The sequence below is a fragment of the Aethina tumida genome, chromosome 7 (genome assembly GCF_024364675.1).
Source record: "Aethina tumida isolate Nest 87 chromosome 7, icAetTumi1.1, whole genome shotgun sequence".
Taxonomy (NCBI): Eukaryota; Metazoa; Arthropoda; class Insecta; order Coleoptera; family Nitidulidae; genus Aethina; species Aethina tumida.
Window position 1 is genome coordinate 9,333,638 of NC_065441.1, and position 17,558 is coordinate 9,351,195.

The 17,558-nt window shown below is 33.8% G+C and overlaps 4 protein-coding genes across 4 annotated transcripts in view; 1 reads left to right on the forward strand and 3 right to left on the reverse strand.

Moving 5' to 3' along the window:
* The window catches only part of LOC109596467 (tetraspanin-2A), a 76,273-nt gene that overhangs the window by 30,766 nt on the left and 27,949 nt on the right, over window positions 1-17,558 (forward strand). The window lies entirely within an intron of this gene.
* On the reverse strand, window positions 2,269-7,105 carry LOC109596466 (alpha-latroinsectotoxin-Lt1a). Its single transcript, XM_020012016.2, has 2 exons — window positions 7,019-7,105; window positions 2,269-6,592 (listed from the first exon to the last, which is right to left on the reverse strand). The coding sequence occupies exon 2, from the start codon at window positions 6,562-6,564 to the stop codon at window positions 2,275-2,277; it is 4,290 nt and encodes a 1,429-aa protein (XP_019867575.2). The 5' UTR covers window positions 6,565-6,592; window positions 7,019-7,105; the 3' UTR covers window positions 2,269-2,274.
* Window positions 11,535-13,229, reverse strand: LOC126266183 (uncharacterized). The gene is made up of 2 exons (XM_049969501.1): window positions 13,187-13,229; window positions 11,535-13,098 (listed from the first exon to the last, which is right to left on the reverse strand). Exons 1-2 carry the CDS (start codon window positions 13,199-13,201, stop codon window positions 11,608-11,610), a joined length of 1,506 nt encoding a protein of 501 aa, XP_049825458.1. The 5' UTR covers window positions 13,202-13,229; the 3' UTR covers window positions 11,535-11,607.
* LOC126266182 (uncharacterized) lies at window positions 15,229-17,094 on the reverse strand. Its single transcript, XM_049969500.1, has 2 exons — window positions 17,051-17,094; window positions 15,229-16,973 (listed from the first exon to the last, which is right to left on the reverse strand). The coding sequence occupies exons 1-2, from the start codon at window positions 17,063-17,065 to the stop codon at window positions 15,294-15,296; spliced, it is 1,695 nt and encodes a 564-aa protein (XP_049825457.1). The 5' UTR covers window positions 17,066-17,094; the 3' UTR covers window positions 15,229-15,293.

Genomic DNA, 17,558 nt, shown 5'->3' on the forward strand with positions numbered 1-17,558 from the left:
AGTGTTGCACATTTTCTCTTAACGAAAACCACTTTATTTACCCACCGACAGAACAAACGTTTACGTAAAATCAATAGTGGATACTTTTTATAAAGAACGTCTCACCAGAAAATGCTCCATCTCCCGTAAATAAATAGTGTTGGAGTGCAGACTGCACGGTACTCACGACCACATCGTATTCGTGGCGAGTTAACGGGAAGAGTCCCTTAAAACTCCGGGCGATAATTCCCGTCGTAATGGTTTAGTTGGTTTGTTCCACTTTAAGGTGTCTGCGACGCACCTGGGATCACACCATCCAGACCGAGTTTACACCTCCACTTCAAATCCCGGGGGATTTGGGCGACTCGGATATGTGGCCTAAACACAACCGAAAGCCTTCTTTCCTCTTCACCGAACATATAAAATAAAGTTTTATACTGTTTTTCACTGCCCCGTAAATTATATATCAGATTATGCCTCTTACCTTAAATTGCATCCCCAATGAGCACACAATTTACAGAATATCATGCCGCATTATCCACTATTCTCGTTTTGTGAACTGCCGGCAACTTTGGTTAAATGGCGTTTTAGTTTTGGAACTGTTATCGCAAATATTGGCCATTTTACCGTTTAATAAACTGTAAAACTACAAAACTTTTCAGGTTGGTGAATTTGTTTATATCTTATCTTATTTGTAACTCAAATTGGTTGATTTTGTTTGTTAGTAGTATTTCCAGAAGGGAACCTAACAACATAATATATAATATCACTGATATTTTCCTTTCGAAAATCAAAAATATTAATGATTAAAAGACCAAACCATGTTTTACCTTGCCCATCCCTATTTCCGGACATCAACTCTAAAGAAAACATGGAGGACCACTTTATAACCAAATTCGACATGAACTCTCAAGAAGCTTGAAGGAATATATATTCGTAAAATGGCAAAAATTATAAAACGAAAATGGTAAATATCACAGATATAATATTCCGTTTTAAAATTAAAGTTACTATATTTAAGCCCAGCTCAAATACTATATGATATAAAATTCAAATAAATATATAGATAGATAGATATAGATTGCCATAATTAAATGCATAAAACAACATTTTAATTAAAAAAGGAAATGTATTGCTTAAAAATATGTATGAATGGGAGTTATAATATTTATAATTTAATCCCGGTTGTATTTGCACGTTTCAATTTACTAGAAAATCACTATAAAACGACATAAAAAACACGATTAAATCAAAACCATAGGTTGAAATATTTATCACGATTTTAAAAAATAGTTTAAAATAGACCATATTGCTTGACGTACGTTTATTTAGGCATTTTTATCACACAAACTTCATTTAATAAAAACTGATGGAAAATATTCACTTTTGACTAAATAATAAAATTATGTGTTTTAACTTCATATACACTAATTGTGAAGCTATGAATGAATTTAATTCAGAATAAACAGTTATGATTAAAAACTAACGACTATTCATAATTTAATTATGAACAAATAAAATCTTTTTTTTTTTTTTAAGAATAGTCCGTATTGACGTGACATGTGTTCATTTATTTGGACATTTTCCAGAACATAACTCCTATATAAAATTCAGTGTTTATTAATTCCGTCGCGGCGTATTCTAAATAAATGTCAATCTGGCTCATTGTGCCGTTAATGGGAAATGTAGCAGATATGAACGGCGCGTTTAAAACATAGCTATAGCGAACGTACGCAAACAAAAGCAAATTGAATCAAAATACGGACAAAAGACAAAACCGCACCTACGTCAAGGGTGGGGTGTGTCATGACATATCACCCGAGGTTTAATTAAAGTGAAATAAAGTTATTTTATTATGTAATTAGTGTGCTAGTAACAGACCGAAGTCTGCGTTCATCCGCGATCGATATAAAGTCGTTGGATCCACCTACGCAAACGAGAAGTGTTTTATTGTCCTACGCAGAGAGGTTTTTATTGCTATGCAAATTTATGGTTCCGAAGATTTTTTTAATTAGAAAGATTGGTTTTCTTTATATTCGAAGTTTAAGGACCAACTCCTTTGCCAAAGTTTAATGGAGGAGTACATTTTTATGGCGTACTGAACTTGCGAACCTTCATTCTGAGCCTAAAATATTCGATGACTTTATTTATTAGGCTTAATTTTGTAAAAACGAAGTTTCCAAGTTGTAATACGAATGGATGTAAAATAAAACTACAATTAAGAAGATATTATTTAATTTACTTTTGAAGTTATTGAAACTTTTTTTAGAAAATCACCTATTAAATATTAAACATTTAAATATAGTAAGACGTAAAAACAGCTAAAATTAATAAAAAAATTGTTAAAAAAATATAGTACTCATTGTTAAGTACATATTGTTTATAATAATAATTCAAGTACATTGTTAAAAAGATTAAAAAATTCCCCAGATCTGACTCTTTGTTGGTTACTTCGTCATTCGTCTCCTCCAACTTTTCTTTGAACCATTTAAGTAATTCCTGTTTACCTGCGAATGTCTTGCGCCCTTCAAGAAGTTTCAGAGCAGTTCTTCCATGTATATCTGTTTCAGTTATCAGTTTAGAACAGTGTGGGTACAACAAATTAGCAGTCGACACCTTCCCTTTTGCACTTTCCGCCAAAACATGCCACAAATTCCTACCCTTATTTGTTTTAGAACAACAATTAGCGTTCTGATTTATCAGCCAATCCACACAAGCATCCTGATTCTCCTGCACAGCAATTGCCAGAGGAGTGTATCCATTCGCATCTTTTTCATCCAATAATCGACTATTTGCTGCCAGTATATTTTGTGATATTTTCATAAAACCTTTACAAACAGATATGTGTAATAAACTTCCTCGTACAATATTGTAGTAATCGCATCTTTCATTAGCAAAGTTTGGATTAGTATATGTAATCCAATTAAACACTAATAACTGATCGTTAATGATGGCTTCTACAATGGGTGTTTGATCCATGCTGTTCTTTTGTTTTATTAGGTCAGGATTTTTGGCATAGATTTTGGTTGCAATATTTAAATATCCTAAGGACGCTATCACGTGCATTAAATTACTTCCAGGTACACCATCCCATTCGAACTTAACCGAAATGTCTGCATTATGTTTTAAGAAAAATTGTGCCATACCTGATTTATTTACATTGTTCATTGCATAAACTATAGGCGTCATATTTTTAGAATTCCTTACATTTATTAAGTGGGGATAGGCTTTCAAAATTCTTTCAGAAATTTTTTCATATCTGCAAACATGTAATAAACTCATATTGTGGCAACCCCACTTGAATAGAATCGACGCATCAGCATTGTTTTCTAGTAATATATCCACCAAATCCAAATTCCCTTTAAGAACCGCATATAAAATAGGGGGCCTGTTCCATGAATCAGTGGCATTTACCAAATTGGGATCTTTTCCTAAAAGTATCTGAACTATTTCATCTTGGTGCGTTAAACAGGCAATGTGAAGCAAATTGTTTTGTTCAGATATAAATTTAAACGACGTTGAAACGTCGCAATTCATGTGAATTAAATATTTGCTTAATTCAGTGTGACGTTTCTGTATTGCAAAACTTAAAGGTGTGCGATTGTTTTCGTTCTTATCATTGAGTAGATTTGGATTTTTTCTTAGTACTGTATCAATTAGTTCGATGTTTCCATAGAAACATAAAACGTGCAATAAATTATTATCGTTCACCCAATTCCACATAAACTTAACAGAACAATCTGCATTATTATCGAGCAAAAATTGTACAATTTTTTGGTGTTCAAATATGCTAGCACAAACAATTGGGGTTTGATTCCACTCATTTTTCTTATTTATTAGTTCGGGATTTTTCTTCAATATCAATTCAACCATTTCTAGATTTCCTACCACTGACGCAACATGAAGTAAATTCATTCCTCTAACACCATTCCAAAGGAACTCCAGAGATAAATCACAGGCTTCATCTAGAAAATATTTTAACGTATCCTCGTGATTATTTTTGATAGCATATAATACTGGTGGTTGATTAAAACTATTCACAACATTGAGAAGCTCAGGATCCTTATCTATAATAACTTTAATTACTTCAGTTAGTCCCTTATCTGCAGAAATATGAATTAAAGTATTTCCATCACACCATTCCCAGCGAAACACTATGTGACTTTCATCTGCACGTTTCTCTAGCAAAATTTGTGCCATGTTCACATTATTGTTTACAACAGCGTAATATAAAGGAGTTTTTCCGCCACTGGTTATGGTATTCAAAATGTTAGGGTTTATTTTAAGAATATCATTAGCTAATTCTTGGTCGTCTTGAGCTGCAGCTACGTGTAATAAATTTGTAAACCTGTCGATCCAAGTGAATCTCACTCCAATGTCAGAGTTATTGCTTCTCAAGAACTTTACCATCTCATACTTTTTGTTTAAAGCAGCACAAACAAGAGGCGTTTGTTCATTTACATTTAGTCTATTCACCTGATCAGGGTATTTTTCTAATACCTTCTCTGCGAGTTGTAAATGTCCCAACTCTGCAGCAACGTGTAGAGGACTATCTTCGGACATTCCTTTTAAATATTTTAAATAATCTATTTCGGCGTTGTTATTCAACAATAATGATATCATATTCGGATTTCTAAATTTAACAGCATAAAACAGAGGAGGCATATTATCACCATTTGGTAGATTCACCAGTTCCCGATTTTTACTTAAAATTAGTTCAGCAATACGTGTATCCTTTTTGGTAGCAGCTACGTGAAGAATAGTGGTGTTACTTGAGTGCCATGTAAACTGTACTGAAACATCTGCTCCTTGTTCAATGTACCATTTTGTTTTTTCATACGAATTACCGTTAACTGGATCGAAAAGTAACGGAAAATTTTCAGACGTCATTTTATTAATTAGATCTGGACATTTATTTTGAATTAGTTTAGCAACTTTTTCATTTTCAGCTGCCAGATAAAACAACATGGAAATTACTGATGTTTTCGGATCAGCAATTGCATTATTTTCTAACAATAAAACAACCATATCATCGTTGCGTTGTTCTAAAGCGTAATGAAGTGGTGGTAAGTTCCCAGCGTTCTTTAAATTAACCAAACTGGGATCCTGATTTATTAATAACTGAGCAATTTCTGTGTAGTTATAGAAAGCAGCTACGTGCAGCAAGCTGGAGCCCAAATTGTCCCACAAAAACGTAAATGAAACGTCTGCGTTTCTTCTTATAAGAAGTTGAACCATTTCTATGTTATTCTGCTCGACTGCATTATAAAGTGGTGTTAACTGACAGGAGTTTTTTTTATTCACAAGCTCGGGATCTATGTCTAAAAGAGCTTCAGCTAACTTTGTGTCGGTGGTTAAATGTAAAAGATTGGAATGTTCCCACTCGCTGTCAAATTCAAAGGATACATCCACATCTTTACTCAGAAGGAATTTTATCATTTCATCATTATCTTCTTCGATAGCATAAAATAGTGGTGTACAATTGGATTTTGATTTTCTATTTAGAAGTCCTGGATCTTTATGTAAAAGAGCTTTAGCTATATCAATAATACCATTATATGCAGCTAGATGTAATAAATTACAACCATCCCCATCCATATAAAAAAGGAAAGAAATGTCTGCGTTTATGTTTAGTAAATAATTTACCATCTCAGTATTACTGTTGTCGACTGCGTAGTAAATGGGCGCACAATTCACTGCATCTCTTAGATCAAGTAGTTCCGGATGTTTGGAGAGAAGTAACTCTGCTAATTCAATATTATTGTGGGACGCTGCCACGTGTAACAAATTATTGTTTTCAAATCCTTTCCATGTAAACTTTATGTCTAGTTCAGCCTTATTATCCAACAGAAGTTTAATTATTGGCATATTGTTGGCTTCAAATGCATAAACTATCGGAGTTTGTCCCAAAGAATTCTTCCAATGCACCAATTCTGGGATTTTCTTAATAATTACATCAACTGTTTCAGTTTTTCCTAGTGAAACAGCTAAATGCAGTAAATTGTCATTAGTTGATTTACATCGTCTAAATTTGTGAGTAAGATCTGCATTTTTTTCAATCAAATACTCAAACGTATCAAAATTTTTGTAAGTTAGAGAGTAATAAATTGCAGAACGTCCTCCCGAATCTTTTTTATTCAAAAGATCACTTTCATTTAAAATTAGATCTACCACATGCCTATTGCCATACGCCGCTGCTACATGTAATAAATTGCAATTACATGAATCGGCCCATTTGAAGTCAAGTGGAACGATTGCACCTTTACTAATTAACAATTCAATCATGCTCAAATTTTCTGGCTGGTATTTCTTAATTAGATAGAATAAAGGTGGACGTCCGTCTAAGTCCACTTGATTTATTAGAGATGGACAAACATCAACAAGAAATCTTATTAAAGGTTCACAACCAATGAAGCAAGCTATATGTAGAACGGTGACTCTTATTAGAAATTTTTTGTTCACTTCTCCATCAAATTTACGATTTAGATCATCGACTGTTTTTAATAATTGTTCTCGTAAGCTTTCGTCGAAGTGAAGGTTGGTATTAATGAAAAGTTGTTCTAACATATCCTGATATTCGTCCATAATTTTTAATTTCTAAGATGGTACACGCCTAAAAAAATATAGTCAGCCTAAAATCTAAAAGTAAAATAATAAACAATAATCACAAAAATAATCACAAAACAACATTAACTGTGATTTTTAATTTGATTGTTAATTTTAAAATTTAAATTAGTTTACTAGGACTCTTTAAATTCAAATATCAAGAACCAACCGGTATACAATATAAGGTATGGTAAGCTTTAACAATCCACATGATATAAACAATTTTAATAAATTTTATACTATATTTTATATTGTAACAGTCACAGTAACATAATGAACGTATCGTGTATGTAATATTGGGGAATATATAATTATTAATTTAATTATACTTAAACTGTCAAATTTAAGAATTTTATATTTGAGGTTATGTTATGACAATTTGATGTTTTTCCCAAATAGTGTTATAATATAAATAAATATGTATAATACTTACATAAATACACTTAGTAACACAGGTATTAATAATTTTTATTTAAATAATTAACCACATAGAGTAAAAATTTTGAAAAACCACAAGTTGAATACACATTTATTATCAATATTAAATAAAGGAAACCGTACACATACTGTTATACAGTTTGTTTAATTTTAGTGTCATATTTGTCTTGGCAATTAATTAAATTTATCCACTTTAAATGATGTTGCAGACAAAACATATGGGGAATAGTCGAGTATAACTTAAACAACTCATTCACTTCATGATTAAACGATTCTCAGGTCTATTTATTTGGTACTTGAATTACGTTAAATTGAGGTTCCATTTTGAATGTATCGTCTAGAAGTAAATGTTATATATGGATTTCTGCAAATTTTCCTTTGACATTAATAGTTAATGATAAATATTTATTCAGCACAGGCGTAATTGATTTAAAAGAAAATTACATCTATTTATAGACATCCGCGTTCATTCAATAATTAAAAATTAATAGATACAAAATAATTAAAACGTTTATATCCATGAAGTAGCAAATCATAATTATCAAACGGCGAAGTAGATTGTAACGTTATATGGGGATCATAACTTTTGAATGGGTTCAAAGATTCAACCAGGATAACTTCAGATAAGCTTGCATAGGTAAACTGCATCGATTAAAACGCCGATTTGAATAATTCGAAACCGTAAAATCGGAATCAAACATTCACACCGGCTTGATTAACGGCCGTATACATCAAAAGTGACGCACGAAATTATTTATCCAGTTATTTGGTCCGATCATGTTTTAACAATAGTTTTTCATTAAAGCAAATAAATCACGGGGCAGGAACTTTATTCGGTGCCCGAGGCTGGCGCACTGGCTCCGATCAGGTCCAGACTGATCAAAATGATCGATGGAACAAACAACCATCCATCTCGAATGGGGGGGCATTTATACAGTATTGTCAGAAACAGCTCCGGGCTTGTGGCACGGGGTCCCTCCGTTTTCGCCCCATACAACATGCACGTATGCCCGCGATAAATGTTTACCCTAATTTATTTTCGACTACGACATTTCTGCGCAGCCGATTTTCTGTGAAATTGCACACTATTCACATCCGGACGATACATTCAACATGGAACGTCAATTAGACGTAATTCAAATAGAGGTGGATCCGCGAATTATTTCATTTATCATGCGGGAATTGTGCTGTTTAATTTGTGCCCGATTATTTTCGATATGTTTCGTCCGGCAATTTAATTTATATTAAATTAATTCTGTTTATTCAACGCGTCAAAAATAATTTAGGGGCGGTCCGCAAAGTTTGCATAAATTCGCTTTTGTTCTGTTGTCCATATCCACCGACTAACTGGGTTAAACTAGTCAATACCAATGAAGTTAATTGATACCTATTAGTTTCCAATAGAAACTTTCTGTAAACAATTAAAATGTATATTTAGTTACCACAAAAACCAAGCTTTAATAAACTCCCCAGCTGCCTAGGAAGGTGTTACTGCAGTGAATTAACTATCACCTTCCATGGAAACGTCAACCGATGTTTACTTGTAATTAATTCGGTCGGAATATAATATAATTAAACCAATAAACATACAGGGCAAACAAAGCAATTAGGACAGTCCGCCTCCGGATTCCAGGCTCAACCCCGACGCATAGTGTCCCGTATGCGTATTACGGAAAACACGGAAGACATCCGGCTCCAAATTAATGCAGCGACAACGCCGGCGTAATATATGAGGATCTTGGAGAGTGGAATTATTATATATTTTGTTATAAACGTCGGCGTGCCGCAAATATTTAATTAAAACGTTCCGAATAGGTGCTAACCCTGAGCCCGTTGTTTGAACTGGAATGTAATTCAATGTGATATTACGGTTCAATAATACGGATTTATGGGAAAGGCCAAAAGCATAGCTATGCGTTGGAAATATAAAGGGGAATGTAACACCAGAGCTTTTAAAAGATGCAACCAATAATAACAAGAAACCATAGGAAACTATCAGAAAAAGTATTTTAAAATATCTCTATTTTTAAGGTAACTTGCTTCATTTCAGCAAATTGTTAAAAGTTAAACAGTGTTTTAGCTTCACTGAAACATTTTACTTTGGTTTATTAAACGTTTAGTGTTAACTCAAACTTGTACGAAACTAATTTATAAATTCATAGTGTGTATCTAATACTTTTACGGATTTTTTTTTCCTTAGATAAATTTCCTATTCCTTTTATTTCAGCACCAAATTATTCATCAGAAATTTAAAAATAATTCTAAAATTCTTTTTTCTTTTCAGAAACAAATTATTCATTCAAATATCACAATAAATTTAAATAATTTAAACAATATTATAATTTAATATTTTTAGACTCCTTCCATTACAAGAGTAAAATATTTACCAAGTATTTCCAATTTTAAAATTCCGTAGCAAAATGTAAAAATAAAATTCTGGTACAAAGATCAATATACAAATTCCTAGCTCCCTAATATTCTAAAATTTTTTAATTTTTGTATCAAATTTTTCAGTAATTTTTCAGACTCTCCCCAATACAACAATGAATTTATTGTTAAATTTTATGAATATATTCATTTTATTTTATCAAATTACTTAATAATTAATTGAAAGGTGAAAGTAAAATTGTCATACATATAGAAGATATTCGTTTATAATAAATAAAATTTATTTTACCCTAATCTACATTCTAAAATTATTTATATTTTCAATACCATCACTTAAATTATATTTCTATTACTTGAAATAACCAAATTTTAAACAATATTCTTATTTAACATATTCAGTATAAGAATGAACTTAAAGCCAAATTTTTAATTATTTTAAAATCAGTTATTCATTAAAATGTAAATTAATAATCCTAATTTAAAAATACATTATTTTATTACTTTAATAAAGCTCTCTTAAAATTTCTCAAGTCTTTCAGCATATAACATAATAATATCTAATTTAATTTTATTTCATATATTACGCATTTTAATAGACATGACAAACAACTCTAATAAATTTTTACAGTAAGTTTTTCTTTTAAAGCAATGGAATAAACATTAATGTATTTTTTAAAGGAAATAAATTTAAATATTTAATTTAATAAAATGTCAAAATTAAGAATGGTAACTTTTAAGTTTTATGATAAATATTGTATATATTAGATTAAAAGTTTGTACATTCACCAAATTATTTATTAAAAAATTAAATTTTAATTATTTCTTTGTTAGAAATGAATTTTTAGATAATATATAATTCAACATATTCAAATTTTTTGTATTTTCTTAACTACTGAAAATATTCGATATTTAAATTAATGAAAGTTTTTTTAACTTCCATTAAATTAAATTACATACAATGTGAACATTAAGTTAACTAAAATTGATAACATTGTTTTAGTTCTTCATTTCTTAATTGTCAAATTTGTTAACATTAATGAATTACAATAAGACCTGAGTGTGTTAACTGTTGAAACATTTCTCCTTAACCTATTCAATAACAATTTACTTGTATCCAGATCATGGAGGTAACGTCGACATTTCTAACATGCACTTGTTTCCAGAACATTAAGACATTACAGAAATATATACCCGTTACCACCAAGAAGAAACCGCATCGTTTATTGCAACTTTGTGCCAGAAACTCACCTTTCGAAAATTGAAAATACGACCAAACGTCATAAATCAGCGAATATTAAAAACCGCCGGTTACATGAAACATTAAACCGCCCCGAAGAGGTTTCCATAATCCGTACGTCGGTGCGATAGCAACTATTTTCCGGATAACTTGCCCGAACTATATTCCATTAGGCTGCAGTTTTCGCATTTGGCCATAACTAGCGTCCCGCCGCTTGGCGAACGAGCGTTATTGCTTCGGCCCGTAACGACGTTACCGCCCGTATCGACTGTCTCGTGACCTCATGCCATAACCGCATGCACCCTTATTCCCGTGCTTTTAATGTTACTTGAGAATCCCTGTTGCTCCTCTGATAGCGCACAATTACTCGGAAGTGAGTGTTATTGTCGCAAGCGATCGTGAGTAACGAGAATTTGATGACGGTAATTAGAACACACGAAAATGTACTTATCTGGGTTTTCTTTCTCAACTAGATATCCTAATGGTAATCTACATTTGCCTCAGAACGAGCCAATGATTACTGCGTGATGCCATCATAAATCACAGACGCTTTACGAAATAACCGAGAATAAGTAGTTTTTGATACAGTTTTCGGTATATGATTCGATAATGACTGTCAGAATAATAGTCCAATGGTGAAAAATTCCCTAGTAATGATAATGATATTTACCACAAGGAATTACTTTTTATTTAATGCTTATATTTTTGTTACAGGTGAGTACCATATTTTCAAATCAAACTTCTTTCATTAATGGTAAGTACTTATCTACAGAATTGTTATTATTGTTATTTTGTGCAGTGAATAGTGTAAAATATTTCGTCCACCGTATTTTCTTCGTAGGTAAGTATAGTTCCAATTGGGAAGTATATAATAAAATAGCCAAAATTTAAAATTATATCACATTTATTTTATCTTAACATAATGTATGTTTTATAAATTTATTTACATTTATATACACTTAGTGTTTCTTGGCCTTGCTGGCGTTTTTGGAGTCTCTTTTGACTAGTTGAAGATCTGGAGCTCCATAGCTGTATCCTTCATCGGAAGACAAGCTGACGGATTCGGAAGAAGAGGAGAGGGCTTCTCCGCTCAAAAGTCCGGATCCTCCGGATACAATGCTGCTGACACCACCGCCGATTCCGCCGAATCCAGCATCAAGGGAGGCACCACCGCTGATTCCGGAGTCGATTCCAGAGATGCCGGTGGAGATGGTGGAGATTCCAGAGCCCAAAGCGGCGCCGCCACCCAAACCAAGTCCGGAGTCAAGAGATACAGAGCTTCCGAATGAGCCAAGTCCGGCACTGGAGCCAAGACCGATGCCAGATCCAAGACCGATGCCAGATCCAATACCAATGCCAGATCCAATGTCGAGGCTAGAGCCGATACCTACACCGGAACCAGCAGCGGAACCGATGCCAGCCAAGTTGCTTTGGACGGAGAAAGTGCTTTGGGTGTGTTCGGTTCCTTGGTGAACGATTTGTGGTACTCTGACAGAGATTTGTTGTGGGACTGGGACAATTTGTACTTGTGGTACTTTAACGGCGTATGGCTTTGGTACTGGAACTTGGACGGTGTGGGGTACCTTGACAACAACGGTCTTGGCAATTGGTACTTCAACACGTCTGGTTTCAATGACGGCGTATGGTTTTGGGATTTCGACTTGGTGTGGTACTTTAACGGCAACTGGTACTTGTACTGGTACTCTGACGGCGTATGGTTTTGGTACAGATACTGGTACCCTGGTTTGAACGGCAACTGGGACAGTTCTGGTGACGTGGATTGGGACAGCTTGTGGTACTTGGACAGCCTTGGTGACGACGTAAGGTTGTTTTACTGGAACTGGGACGTTGACGTGTTGTACAACTTTCCTGACTTGGGTGTTGGTGCTTTCGCCACCGTTTTCGAAACCAAGAGAAATACCAGCATCAGCAGCTCCGGCAGATAGAGAGGAGGTGACAATTTGACCACCACCAATGGCACCACCAGCAAGACCAAGGGAACCGAGTCCAAGACCAAGGGAACCTCCTCCAATACCAATGGATCCAGCAGAAAGTCCGGCGTCAAGACCCAAGGAAGATCCAGAGGAAATGATTTCACCACCTCCCAAGGCAGCTCCACCAAGACCGATAGAACCACCGGAAAGTCCAATGGAACCGCCAGAAACATCGATGGCACCACCAGAGAGACCGAGGGAACCGCCGGAAAGGCCAATTGAACCACCAGAAAGACCGGCATCAAGAGCCAAACCAGCTCCACCAAGAGAAGAGGAAGAGCTGATGCTGCCAGCACCGAGACCTCCTAAAGCGAGACCGGAAAGACCTCCCAAAGCTTCACCGCCGTTAAGGCTGATGCTCTTTTGGATGATCACATTGCCGCTTTCAAGACTACGTTTCTTCTCTTCGACTTTTTTGGCGGAAGCAAGAGCCACCAAGACGAATAAGGCGGTGAACTGAAATAAATTCTATCATTAGATATTTGTTTGATATAGTGTTACAAATAAATAAACCAACAATGAGAGTGGTTCTAATATTACTTACCGACAGAGCTCTCATTGTAAGTATTGTATTTGTGAAGCTCTGAAACGAGAATGATTTCGTTGTTAAAAAAATTTCATTTTATACTAATGCAGATCGATAGTTTGAAGGACGAGCTAGAAAATCCAGTTTTGAGATGATACAACCGCGTCCGCGTGACATTTTAATATTTTAAACAATTTGACTGTATACTATCACTTGGGGTCATTTGTGGAACAACCACTGAAATCCTCGTAGAAAAATTAACATAAACCGAGTGTTGTTAGGTGTTTTGCCGAAATGGATGTTAGAATAATTAATTAATTTTATTTTAAATGCTATTTTTGATATATGGACAAAAACACAATGTAGTAAATAATTAATTTACACATATTATTGATTATTAAAATTTAAAACAACTTTTCTGCTTACACATGTATGTTGAACAAGAACCTTTGCATAAATTATAATTAATATGCGTTAATGTATGATAATAATAGAACTGTTGAAAATGAAGTGCCATCACAACCTGTAACATTAATTTCAAATGTTTTGTAGTATAAAATTAATTATAAAATTTAAAAAAAAAATTTTAAATATTATGCAGTATATATATATATATATATATATATATATATATATATATATATATATACATATATACATATGTGTACTATAAAATATTTTTTAAACAAAATAAATATAAAAGAATATTATTTCTCAAAAAATAAAACCATTTATTTTATTTTTAATTGTTCTAATATTAAATTAATTAAATTAAATTTTAATTATTTAAATTAACTAACTATTAAATTTATATAAATAAAAATAAAATTTACTGTTTAAAATCATATAAAAATTCAAATTATTTAACAAATAATGTTACTTTTTTATTAATAATTTATTACAAATCAGAGTATAAAAAATAGTTTTCGAATAAAAAATCTAAATTTGTATATAATGGCCTTGTTTAGCATATCATTAATTAAAAGTACAATGAGTGGGTGAGTTTAATAAATTTAGTTTTGAATTAATCTCATTATGTAATCTTAAAATACATTAGTTTCAAAATAAAATAGATTTGAATTGGTTACAGAAAATATTCCGAGAATTATAATATATCAATTTAGAAAAGGTTGCAAATTAACATTTATTTTATTGCCTACTACAAAATATTTCCTAATAGTATTAACCCATATCTATCTTCAATGTCATCTATTTTTGATTTTACTATTCATAATATTTTTTACATAAAAATTTACACTGATATTTGCATATGAAACACAGCATCATTTTTTTATTTGGGTAACGCAATTGTATATTGGATGTCATCATGTAAAACTAGAATTTTAATTTTTGCGCATACTATTGTTTATAAAATAATAATGACATTTAAATTTAAAAATTAATTTAGTTGACATTTAAATATATTCTATTTATTTCTTGATGTGTCCGGTTGATTTAATTTATGAGTGATTCAACCAAATTCGTAGAAAAAATATTTACAAGATCGTATAATTATGAATATTTTATCATATGTTTATAGACACATCATTTAAAGAATTTTTTTATTTTTTTATTAAAAGATTTACATAATTATTTGTATTTTAAACACATGGGCAATAATTACATTATCATTTAATAAAATTGAAAGCTAATAAAACGAACTAATATAACTTAGTCATTTGTTATCTAAAATTGAGCTTAAAGTAATTTTTATTATTATAACATAAACTGGGATTATATTTATTTTAATGAATCATATTACAAAATTTAATTTTTAATATTTAGTTCATAGTCAAAAATTAATAAACATTAAATTTATAAAAAAATTTTATAATTTTTTACTAAACCTCTGTTATTAATCTTAAAAAAACCTTTTCTTAAATGAATTAATTTCCTGATATTCTTTTTAATTACTATTTACTATATTACTCATACTACTCAGGCATATATTTTATTTATTTTTAAATTTACCAATTTAAAAATCAAAAAATTCTTATAATATATAAATTAAAATGACTTAACAGCATTAGTTTTTTTTTTTAAAAAAAAAAACAACATAATAATTTGTATCTTTGTTTATTTTAATTTCTTTAGTCTATTTACAAACTATATCACATAATTATGTTTATTTTTTGCCTGGAATGTATTTCCTGCTTGGTGCTTCTAAACCTACACTGGCGGTGGAGGATTCGCTAGAGATAATACTAGCGCCTCCGGAGCTGATTCCAGCACCTCCAAGACCAATCAAGGATCCAGAGCTGAAGCCAGATCCAGAACTAATTCCAGAACCAAGACCGATTCCTGATCCAAGACCCAATCCGGCACCAGAGGAGCTGACGGAGATGTCGCTTATTCCAGAGCTAAGTCCAGATCCAAGGGCGAGTCCAGATCCCAAACCGAGATCGGCGCTGGAGGAGGAGAAAGAGATGTCGCTAGCACCAGAGCTGATTCCGGAGCCAAGACCGATACCGGAACCGAGAGCCAATCCGGATCCGGAGCTGATGGAGCTGATACCAGAGCTAAGACCGGAGCTAAGACCGGAGCTGAGGCCAGAGCCGAGAGCGAGGCCGGATCCCAAACCAAGACCAGAGCTGGAGGAAGAGAAGGAGATGTCGCTAGCGCCACCACCAATACCGGCGCCAAGACCAAGTCCGCTTGCGGATCCCAATGTTCCCAAACCAATTACACGGATTCCACTGTTGACGAGTTGACCTACTCTGGTGTGGACATGGCTTTTAACTGGGATGACTTCTGGGACTTGAACGATTTGGGCAGTTGGTACACGTACTTGGACTGGAGTTGGGACGGCAACTGGGTAAGGTTGAGAAACTCCTACTCTGGTTACTTCTGGGACGCGTACGACGACTTGTCTTTCAACTGGGACGGTTACGGTCTTGATGATTTTGACTGGGTATGGTCTAGATACTTCGACTGGTACTTTAACTTGTACTGGGACTGGGACTGCGTGTGGTACTTGGACGGCTACTGGCCTAGATACGGCGACTGGTACTCTTACGTTGACTGGTACTTTAACTTCCTTGACGGAGTGTACTGGGTATGGACGGGGTACGGCTACAGTCTTGACAATTGGGACTGGCACGGGGTGTGGTACTGGATGAGCAACTTTTTCAACAACAGTCTTGACAACTGTGTTTTGAACGGCTTTGCCTACGAGTTTTCCTTCGATTTGAGCGGCTTTAGTTTGGTATTCAGCGGCGTATTGAGCGCCTCCGAGACCGGAAGATACGCTGATGGTTTGAGCGGGGCCTACAATAACGCCACCACCGATACCACCGAGAGAGGCAGAAGAGTCAATAGTGGATACACCCAAAGAAGAACCACCCAATGAAGCACCACCCAAGGAAGCTCCAGCCAAGTCAAGACTAGCACCAGAAGATTCAATGGCTGCACCTCCCAAAGAAGCACCACCGATAGCGGCATCTCCTACAATAGCACCACCAAGGGAAGCACCACCGATGGCGGCACCACCGAGGGAAGCACCACCGAGAGAAGCACCGCTAAAAGAGGCATCCAAAGAAGCACCGCCGAGGGAAGCACCTCCGAGAGAGGCAGATCCCAAGGAAGCGGCATCAAGGGAAGCACCACCGAGAGAAGCACCTCCGAAAGAGGAGAGGCCACTGCCAAAGGAGCTAGATTCGAAGGAGTATCCTCCGGACAGACCACCAAGGGAGGCTCCAGAACTCAAGAGTCCACCGCCCAAAGAGATTTCACGTTTGCCATTCGTTGTTTGTTTTTCTACTTTTTTGGCCGATGAGATGGCCACGAAGGCAAGAAGAGCCACACACTAAAAATAATAACAAAAAATTAGCATTCAAATTGGATAAATGTATAATTGAGTTTTTTTGACGATTTAAAACTTACCAAAAAAGCTCTCATTGTATTTGTGTGTATTTGCTAAACCAAACAAGAATGATATCAGTTTGGGACGCGGCGTGGTTTTTATACATATTTTGGTATTATGAAGGACGCATTCACACACAAAGATGTGCCATTCACCTCCAACATGGTTTGCAATATGTGAATTCGTGTTCGGTATAATTGTTAACATTTAGATGATGTCCCAGGTTTATTTGCATTTCTTATGAATAAATTACTGATCTGTTGGACCGGTATTATAATTAGATTGGACAATATTGGAATTTGATTTTAAAACAGATTCCGTTGCCCGAGGCCAAACTTACGGGATCTCTTGTAAAGGATAGTAGATTAACTAATAAATATTCAATTCTGAAGGTTTACAATAACAAGTAAAAATTATATCAAAACTATTTAAAATTATTTTTTATTCATTTTAATGTTTAAATAAATAATATATTTGCATCAATATAATATTAATGAATACCAACAAAGGTAAAAGAACAGGTTTAGT

Excerpts from the sequence above, each read along its gene's own strand:
- LOC109596466 (XM_020012016.2), bottom strand. The coding sequence starts at position 6,564 with ATGGACGAATATCAGGATATGTTAGAACAACTTTTCATTAATACCAAC.